Genomic DNA, 9,465 nt, shown 5'->3' with positions numbered 1-9,465 from the left:
ACAGTAGGCAGGGGCTTCCCAGACAGCGCAGGACACACCAGGGCTGGGCACTGCACTGCCCACTGGGCAAAAGTTCCTGCCACATGGCCCACAGCAGACATGGCAGTGATGACTCTGCACAGACAGGGAACCTCTGCCCAGCCACCAGCCGAGCCACGGGCGCACAATGCTGCCAGCCTTTGGGTCACTGGGCACTGCTGCCGAACACCAGGGGCTCAGGAAATGCCCCTGCGCTGCGTGCCAACAGCTCCTCCAGGGCACACGGCTTCCCGCAGCAGGCCGGCCCCCGGGAACTCAGAAGTCACCAGGCCGGCACACACACATACAGTGTTGGTTTATTGCATCAAGATCCTTGCAGCACTTGACCCCATCTTTTTATAATCCAGAAGAAACAATTCAAAAAGGCTTTTAGTTTGTGCTCAGGTTAGAAATATACAAAAACGAACATAAGGATTGAAGGTCTTTCTTAACAGAACTGAGAAGTGCGTGCAGCCCCTCCCACCTCAGCCCTGCTGAGCAGATTCGCATCAGGAGAAGGTGAGGGACCCCGCAGCTGGGGGCACAGGGAGCCCGGCAAGGCCACATCCCAAGGCCAGACAGCCGTCACCAGAAGATACTCAACCATCTGCCACCTGGGCACACGGCTGAGGGCTCACCCACATTCCTGAAAGCAACAGCGCCCGACGGGGTAGACAGGACGACGGCTCTTCAGACACCTGCCCGCCAGACACTCGACATTCAAATTCCCTGACCCATTCAAAGTCCATGAAATATAAAGATCCCATTAAAGCTTGAAGGTGCTCCGTGTGGGGAAGGCTCCCTGTGTACTGCGGAGGCCACTGCTAGGGCAGTGACACCCACTTCTCCCACGAGCTGTACAATCTGTCCGTGACACACAGACAAGGCAGGAGTGGCCAGGCCACACCAGATGTGCCAAAGCACAAACCAGCACAGGGGACGAGGGCCAGAGCCCAGAGCCCTGTGTGAAGGAAGACGGAGACCTGCACCGCATCAGAGCAGGTCAGGGGCAGGGCGAGCTGAGTCCTCTGCAGGCCGAGCTTTCGAAGAACCTGCTGGATTGGTAGGAGCGAGGGCTCTCCCCGGGGTGCAGACGCCACCGTCACAGCACCCCCTCACAGACCCCAAAGCATGCCGGTGGTCAGGATCCCGAGGAGTAAGTTCCTGAACAGATAAAAGAGACGGTGGAGACCCGGGCCAGACACCCGCGGGGTCAGAAGCCCTGCAGCTCTGGGAGGTTCCTGTACAGATCCAGGGCCTCTGGATTTGAGAAGGCCCCGCGGTGCTCCACGGCCTTCCCGGCGATGATCTGCTTCACGGCCACCTCCACCTTCTTGCCGTTGAGGGTGTACTGTGGGAGCGAAGGGAAGCAAAGGGACACATGTAGGCTGGACACGCAGTCACAGCCCGCCCAGGGCAGACCCTGCTCCCGCAACAGAGGCCCAGCAGGTCCTGGACTGAGACCCAAGGACGCCCCGCAGATGCCTGATTTTATTCCTTGTGTGTCTTATCTCACTAGGCAGCTGGCCCTGGAGCAGGAGGGTTCCAGCCGCAGGTCCACTCACACCAGGTTTTATTCTGTCCACAGTTCTACAGGGCTGCAGGGGGAGGGATACCTCAAGGCCGCGAGAGCCAAGCCGGAGGGGCTGGAGCACCTCAGGTTTGGTCAGTGCCCCCAGGGTCAACTACACTTTACCTCCCTGCACTCACAAAGACCTTTCCCAGAGGGTGGCCTTCGGGGCCTATGTCACCCATCAGCCGCCTGGGTGGGGACCTGCCCAGAGCCACAGCATGTGTGTCAGCTCTGGTTCCGGTGGCCGCTGGGCTCGGGAAGCCTCTAGTCGCAAGGCCCTTTAAGAAAGCTGCCAGGCCGGATCAACCCTCACAGCACTCTTTTTTTTTTTTTAACCTGAGATGTAATTAAAATTCGTTCATTTAAAAACCCCAGTCAACGTGTGAACTAATTAAGGATCCCAGCGCCAGCTTCCAGGGGACCGCCTGTCACCAGGAGGCACCGGGCCCTCCGGCCCGAAAGGCAGGTGCTGCTGTGCTGCAGCCTCCGTGCTCGGCTTGCCCACGCCCCGCTCCCACCAGCCACAGAGCCAGGCTCGCCTGGAGGGGTCCTGCTGCTCCCGGCACTGCTCACCCCTCCCCAGGCATCCTGACCACCACGAAGGTCCAGAGTTGCAGGGCCAGAGCCCAGCCAGTCTGCAGCTGGGGGCCCAGAGCTTGAGCCACACCTCTGAGCTTCTAAGCACTCTGTTAGTTCAGACCACTGGGTCTGAAAACACAAGGGCACCTGAAAAATCTCAAGTAAAGCCCGAGTGACTTTCCAGGTGCAGGCTGAGGGTAAGCACTGTAATGGGGAAGGGGTGGGAGCCCAGTGAGGCGCAGACCTCTGTCTCCACCCTGCTGACCGGAGCAGGTGTGCTTCGGGGAGGAACATGCCTGCAGAAAAGGACTTTCAACACAGAAAGTCAAGGAGACAAAGTCAGACTCTAGTTCCCTAAAATGTTCCCAACGCAGACAGAACAGAAAGATGAAAAGGAGAGTCAGAGAGGACACCCCACGGGCAGCCGGGGCATGACAGGGGGCACCTGCTGCCTCTCCCAGGCCTCTGCCATGGGACACTTGGGGCCCGGCACACACCCCATTCCTCCGCTGCTCAGAGGCTGTGTCTTGTCAGCGGCAGCTGATCCAGTCCGGGCGCCGCCTCCTCCCCCACTCAGAGAAACCCCGTGAGAAGGGGGCGGCTGACGGGCCTCTAAATAGATCATCCTCTCCCCACGGGCAAGACTAAAAATTAAAAGGCAAGAGCAACGCACCCCCACTGCTCTTTAAAAGGCGAAAATTAATTTCTCATTAATAAGCCTGAGAGCGCACAAATACGGCATTGAGGAAGGGGAGGGCAGGCCTGCTGGAGGTGCAGGGCAGGCCGCTCCCCTCCGGGCTTGGGCAGGCGCTGCCTTCAAGGCAGTTTAGGAAGGGCGGCCAAAGGAAGACTTGGGGGGCGGGGGTTGCCAAGCAACGCAGACACGCTCTGGGTAAAGCACCAGCGCTGTGCTCAGGGGGGCCCAGGCGCGGAGTGGGGGCACACGCACGGAGTGGGCCTGGCCCTACCGGGATGCCCTTGGTCTCCAGGATGAGGCTGGGCACGTGCCGCGCGGACAGCCCCAGGCGGATGGCATCCCTGATGCTCTTCACCAGCTCCGGCCGGAAGGCGTGGCCCGAGGCCATCTTCAGGAAGAGGACCACCCTCTCCTCACCATCCTGGCTGTACTGGGGCACGCAGAGGCTGTCCATCACCTCCTCGAAGGCCTCCACTGCGAGACAGGGATGAAGGGTCATGCTCAGACCATCCAGCCTGCCACCTGGCTGGGAGCTGGAGGCGAGCACTGTCCCCAAGGCCAGGCACAGGCACATGGTGACTTACAAATGAGCAGAAAGCGGGGCCCTCCCTGGTGGCGCAACAGGTTAGGATGCAGCACTGCAAGCTGGCCGCAGCCGCTTCAGAGCTAGTTGAATCCCCGGCCCAGAGGTGACCCACATAGTGCAAGAGACCTCTCCTGACCCGCCCACTGCTCCCCTCAGCAGTGTATTTCAGTCAATCTGCCTGTTCTGCTCCCCACTCTGTCTTGGTGAAGCCTCTCACCATCCCTACGCCTCTGGCCTATACCCCAGTTTTATATGAATAAATAAATAAATAAATCTTTAAAATAATATAAAATAAAATAAGCAGAAAGACCTGCCATGGTGGTGAGAACCTTCAGGAAGAGCGAAGGCTTCTCCACCCAGAGGCTACACAGACCTTGAAGTGGCTGGACTTTGAGGACAGGGCTCAGGTTTGCCGGCAGTCCCAGGAGGCTAAGCTAGGGTGGCCCTCAAGGCCCTCAGGTGACCACAGAGCCACCGTGAGCCCACAGGCCCACCAAGCTTTCATCTGGTGGCCTGGCTGGCCCTCTGTGACCTCCAGTGACCATGAGACCTTTCTGTGCTCCTGCCTTCCTCACCCTTATTTTTTTTGTGTGCAGAGACAATTATGGGAGCTTTGTTGGGGGGTGTGGAGTCGCAACCTACATTTGAAGAAGATTAAGGCTATCCTCGGTGTTGTAAGCCAACATTACTTTGGTTTCTAAAAAAATGAAATGGCAGAAAAAACAGTCACCACCACCCCCCAAAAAATGGGCATGCTCCGGAAGGAAGGGCCTGCTGGCCAGTGTTCTCCTCACACCCAGACTAGCGGTGCTGAAAGCGACGCAGGACACTTACCGATATTGTAGATCTCTGAGCTGCCGAAGCGCACTCCATTGGGGTTCAGCGTGCCATCACTGGCAGAGAGAGGCCCAATCACCAACACACACGACACCTGCCCCACACACGCCCCACCCTGCATGCAGCAGCCCCCATGGGCCTCAGTCCCCACCCAGCATTCCCCTAAATGCAAAGGCCCAGGCGAGGAGATGGTCGTCTCACGCTGGAACAACAAGCAGGTGCCAGAACACAGGATGGGCCCCTCACTGCCCCGGCACCGGGGGGAGGGGGGGGGGGGGGGGGGTGGCCAGGAAAGGGAAGCCAGCCGGCAGACCCCTCACCTCCGGCCCAGCATGATGATGCCGCCTGTCTTGGGGTTGATCCTGCAGTAGTCGCCGTGCGCCCAGACACCTGCAGGGAGGCAGAGGGGCGCTGTCACCCCAGGCTGGAGGGCAGGGGCAGGGCCCCTCACCTCAGGGCCAGGCTGAGGACAGGACGGTGCGGGCTGGAGCCGGGTCCTCGGAAACCCACCTACGTCATTACTTTGAAGAATCAGAACGCTCTAAATCACGCTACAGTCTGTTTTCCATTCATTCCTACACTTTGATTAGATTTTTTATAAGTAATAAAATCAAAGTCATAAGGGCTCAGAATCCCAACCCTCAGGTAACCCTCCAGGGCATTTCTCCACAAAATTTTACACACCCATTCCCTTTCAAACATTTACATGAGGGAATATAATACACTCCTGGAAAACCACTGTTTTTCACTTAATGATTTTGGGGGGCTCTTCCTGCACCAGTAGTGACTGCTGACATCCCACCTGGGACTGAATTCCAAGGTGATGGTGTAGGTCACTGCCTGAGGCAGAAAGCCCCGGCTGTGGCTGTTGTGTTCTTCTTTCACCAAGCCATTCCTCACACAGACCAAGAAATCTCTCTGTGCTGGGGCCTCACGAAACATCTCACGTAAGTGCACTCTGTCCATGACAGTTAGCTTCAGCGTCCCCTTTTTTTTAATATCTGATACTGTTCTCTTATCTGCTTTTGTCCTTCCAAATGTAATCCCATCTCCCACTTACTCCCAGATAGTATATGAGGAAGCTACCTACAAAATCAATAAACTATGTAATAAGATAATATAAAGAGAATAGCAAAAAAGAAGACTGCTACAGCAGAGCAATGATCTCGCCTCTGAGTTCCCTGGCAGCCAAGGCAAAAATGGGAATAGGTCAGGCAGCAAAGTATTTGTTTTCCAAAGACTACTAGGACTTCCAAAATAAGGTAATATTTATTCTAAAATTAACCATGTGAGCCCTTGTATGTATAACAAAAAGTAACAGAAAAGACACTTTCAAAGAGTGGCCCTGCGGATGAAGAACATTGCTTCTGAGGAGATCTTCCGGCAGGGGCTGTGATCCTTTTGGCCTCCCTTCCTAAGAGCAGGCCACTGCTCCCTTCTCCAGGTCACGGAAGAACACTACTCTCTCTACTCACTCTCTATTCTGCCATAGTCTGTCTGGTCCACACACACTGGCAGGGGCCAAGGTGAGGCTGACATGCAACAGGTATCAAAGGTGGCTAGGCCACATCTGGGGTTGGGATTCTCCCCTGAAACTCAAAGGACGTGCATACACACAAGAAACAGACGGTGTGTACAGCGAATCCCTCCCCTGTGGATTATGCAAAAACAGATCACCTTTCTAGAGGCTGCAGAAAGCCAGTGCTTAGTATAAATAACCGTGGAACAGAATGTTTGCTAGATCATGAATTCTGAAGCAGCAGTAACTTGAGGTTGCTTATGAAATAAGCTTAGAGGGAGGCAGGAAAGGACCCCGCCCTGGAGAGGCACTCTGCAGAGGAGCAGCCGGGAGCTGATTCTGCAGAGCCCCCACCACAGATTCGCCTCTGTAGGAGCTGGATGAGGTGAGCCAGGCAGAAAGATCGTGCCAGGCTCCTCTGCACACACCTCCCCCAGCTTCCAGCAGCAGCCTGTGCTCTGGGCACAGGGGTGAAGACTCCACTCAGTCCCGATGATGCTTTCCTAGATGGCTGTAGGCTGCAGGTGGCAACCTGCATGCTCACCCCACTGGAGGAAGGAGCTGTGAACAAGGGGTAAGGAGGGGTGCGGTGGGACACAGGGCTGGGAAGGGGGATCACACACAGAACTAGACACAGCAGGCCAGGCTGCACCTTGCCTACCTGGGAACCTAGAGAAATACGCCTTCCGGTACTTGCTGCCATTCTCGTCATTCCAGAAGTGTGTGGGCTGGCAGGGAAGCGGCCTGGTGCACACCAGCTCACCGCTCTCGCCCCAGACTGCCTGTCCTGGTGGGAAGAAGTGAGAAACTGAGCACACAGCAGGGCTTGCTTCCCTTTTTCCTCTCTCTCTCTTCCCTTCCCTGCTGCCTCCCCCTTCCTCCTCTCGCTCCCTTCTGAGTTCTTTATTACTCAGTATTTCAGACACTCACAGGGCAGAGCTGACCCACACCCATCTCTCCATACCCTGAAAGCCGAGCTCTCTGCCCAGTGACTCCCCTCCAACTCCCCAGAGCACTACCAAACTCGATGCTTGCCTCCCACACTGGCTGATGCACCTGTCACCTGGAGCTTCCAGCCTGTGGCTGCCTACCAGCCCCACACGGGGGCGCTGTCCCCACTTGCTTTCCACCACCTGTCATTCTCCGGGGGTGATTGGGACACTTTATCCCCCTGGATATGTGCATCTGTTCTGCTCTCAGTTCATTTCTGTTAAGAGATGCTGGCACCAACCACCTCGCCTGGACTCTGCTCCCAGGAGTGGGGTCCCCGGATCATGGCCCCTGTATTTTCACCTTCATTTGCTTCTCGCTGCTTTCCAAAACCAGCTGCACTGAGGGGCACCTGCTCCCAGTAAGGAGAACCCTCTGTAGCCCAGCCGAGCACAGGCCAGGGTGGAGGCCAGGAGGGTGACCTGCCCCGCCCAGCCCCTCCCCTGCAGAGGGCAGGATTGACTCTACCACCTTGTCGCTGTAGCAGGCCCCCGATGCTGCCAGTTCCCTTTGCCTCAGCTAGTTCATTTCACCCCGTGATGAGCCCATGACAGAAGTCTCTTAGACAACCCGGGCATCCCCTCTGCCACCCCAGCATCAGGGATTGAGCCCCAGGGAAATGGGACAGGCCGGAAGGAAAGAGGCAGCTGGAAGTGTCATGAGCACATCATGCTGGGCAGCAAAGGGAAAGGGCCGGCTCAGGAAACTGAGCGGATTTTCAGAAAGGTCTCTGGCAATGTCTCTCACTGGGGGCAGGGAGGCCCTGGCTGCCACCCCAGGCTCCCAGCCTGACCTGGCAAAGCCTCCATTGCTGTCACCTTTCCCACGCCCCCCTAAAAATGCAGGCTGACACGGCCTCCCCACGTGCTCTGTAGGTGATGGTAACGGCAGCGGCAGGTGAAGGGTCCGAGGCCGGAACTCGCACAGCACACGCACTGCACAGCTGGCCTGGCTGAGGGCTTGGGAACCCCAGCAGGCCTGGCTGGTTCCGTCAGCGTGGCCCAGACTAAAGCGGCTCCCCACGGGGCTTCCACTAAGGTCACAGTGGCCCTGAGCCCAACCCCTGGGGAGCCTTGGCCTGCGAGTGACAGCACTCACGGGAGCCTCGGGGTAGGGATGGAGTTGGGGGTGTCAGCAGGCCTCAGGGTAACTGGCTAGCCAGCAAGAGGGGCCCCTCCCAGACAGGGCAGTTCTGGAGACCATTTTCCCAGCAGCTACAGGGGCAAGCCCATCCAGGCCCACTCACACCCCATCACCGAAAGAAAACGGTTAGTGCAGCCATCACCTTCCTCGTTCCAGGCCTCCACGGCCATGCCCAGGTTCCGAGCCTGGATCTCGCCCTTGTACACGGGGATGGAGGTGTTCTGGCCCATGAAGCAGGAGATGATGTCGGTGCCACCTGCAAAGCAGCACAGAAGGGACTTGAGACCCAGGAGGTCACGGCTCACGTTAATTAGTGAGCAACAGATGACCCCGACCGGCAAACCACTCTCCTGACTGACACTAAAACACCGCCAAACAGTTGGGGCTTCCCTGCAGGGAGAAGTGGGGAGCATCTGAGAACTGGATGAAGCGTCCAGTAAATTACATCTCTGGGTAATTTACTACTTTGACCCAATCTTCCCACTGGAAGATGGACTAAAGGAGCAGCCCCTGGCGGCCATGCTGACATTTAAGCCACAGCATCAAGGAAAATGAGGCTCTGCCCTCACACAGACCCCACAGACACCGCCTGGCTGGCCGGTCACCCCCAGGAGGAGCTGAGCAGGATGCCCGTGGGCACAGCCCCAAGGTGAACATCCACGGGCAGCGGGCACACTGGGTGACAGCCAGCCCCGGGAGGTGGGCGGGAGTGGGCAGGTGAGCCCCAAACCTGGACACCAGCTGTCTTCCTGGGATCCTTTCCCTGCGACTGCACCTTATATGCCCACCATCTGCTTTTTACAATTCACTTCTGAACCATGTTTTCCCCCACTCTTTTGTAAAATAAAGGCCATAGAATCCTCCAGGTGAGTTGCCTTTAGGGTGTAAGGTGACCAGTGCAGGGCGATGTGTGTGCAGACACACGGGGCCACAGGCCACTGTGCTGACCTTCCGGAAGGCAGCGCCGAGGCTCAGGAGATGCGCCCACACCTGCCGGCTGCTCACCCGGCACGCGCCCAGCAGGACCAGCCCTCAGCCCTGCTGTCTGCCCCCGCACCGCCCAGGGGCCCCTCCGGGCATGCGGGGAACACACCTGAGATGGAGCCCAGGAGCACACTGCTCTTGATGTACTTGTAGACGTACTCGTAGCTCTGGGCCTTCAGTGGGGAGCCGGTGGACAGGATCGTGTGCAGCGTCTGGAGATTATGGGTTTCCGCTGTGGAGAATCACGGGAACGTGACGGTGAATCTGAAGCCTGTGGCTGGCTCTCAGAGGAGGGCGTCCCGGGGCAGCCCGATTTCTGGGGGCCCTTACCTGGCTTCATGTCCTTCTCCTCGAGCACAGACAGCCACTTGGCGCCGGTCCCCAGGACGGTGATGCTGCGGGAGCGGGAGGGGAGACAGCAGCACCTCAGGGTGTGCACCCTGCGTCTAAAGCCAACGGTTCCTTTCTGCACTTGCAAAATCCAAGCCCCACCGCTTTTCTGGGGTGAATGAATGGTATTTTGTTGAGAGCAGGGCCCC

The 9,465-nt window shown here is 57.6% G+C and overlaps 1 protein-coding gene across 1 annotated transcript in view; it reads right to left on the bottom strand.

Moving 5' to 3' along the window:
- Positions 1 to 313: 313 nt before the first annotated feature.
- Positions 314 to 9,465, bottom strand: part of AACS (acetoacetyl-CoA synthetase) — a 38,859-nt gene continuing 29,707 nt past the window's right edge. The window contains exons 11-18 of the mRNA XM_012730976.1: positions 9,257 to 9,321; positions 9,036 to 9,158; positions 8,085 to 8,198; positions 6,471 to 6,596; positions 4,611 to 4,680; positions 4,288 to 4,346; positions 3,139 to 3,341; positions 314 to 1,369 (exon numbers count right to left, since the gene is read on the bottom strand). Of these exons, the coding sequence (XP_012586430.1) occupies positions 1,232 to 1,369; positions 3,139 to 3,341; positions 4,288 to 4,346; positions 4,611 to 4,680; positions 6,471 to 6,596; positions 8,085 to 8,198; positions 9,036 to 9,158; positions 9,257 to 9,321 (898 nt within the window). The 3' untranslated portion in view covers positions 314 to 1,231. The remainder of the gene's footprint in view (positions 1,370 to 3,138; positions 3,342 to 4,287; positions 4,347 to 4,610; positions 4,681 to 6,470; positions 6,597 to 8,084; positions 8,199 to 9,035; positions 9,159 to 9,256; positions 9,322 to 9,465) is intronic.

Source organism: Condylura cristata, unplaced genomic scaffold, assembly GCF_000260355.1.
Source record: "Condylura cristata isolate star-nosed mole 26May11 unplaced genomic scaffold, ConCri1.0 scaffold00029, whole genome shotgun sequence".
Classification (NCBI taxonomy): domain Eukaryota; kingdom Metazoa; phylum Chordata; class Mammalia; order Eulipotyphla; family Talpidae; genus Condylura; species Condylura cristata.
The sequence above is the reverse complement of the archived record's forward strand: the minus strand, read 5'-3'. Positions and strand labels throughout refer to the sequence as shown.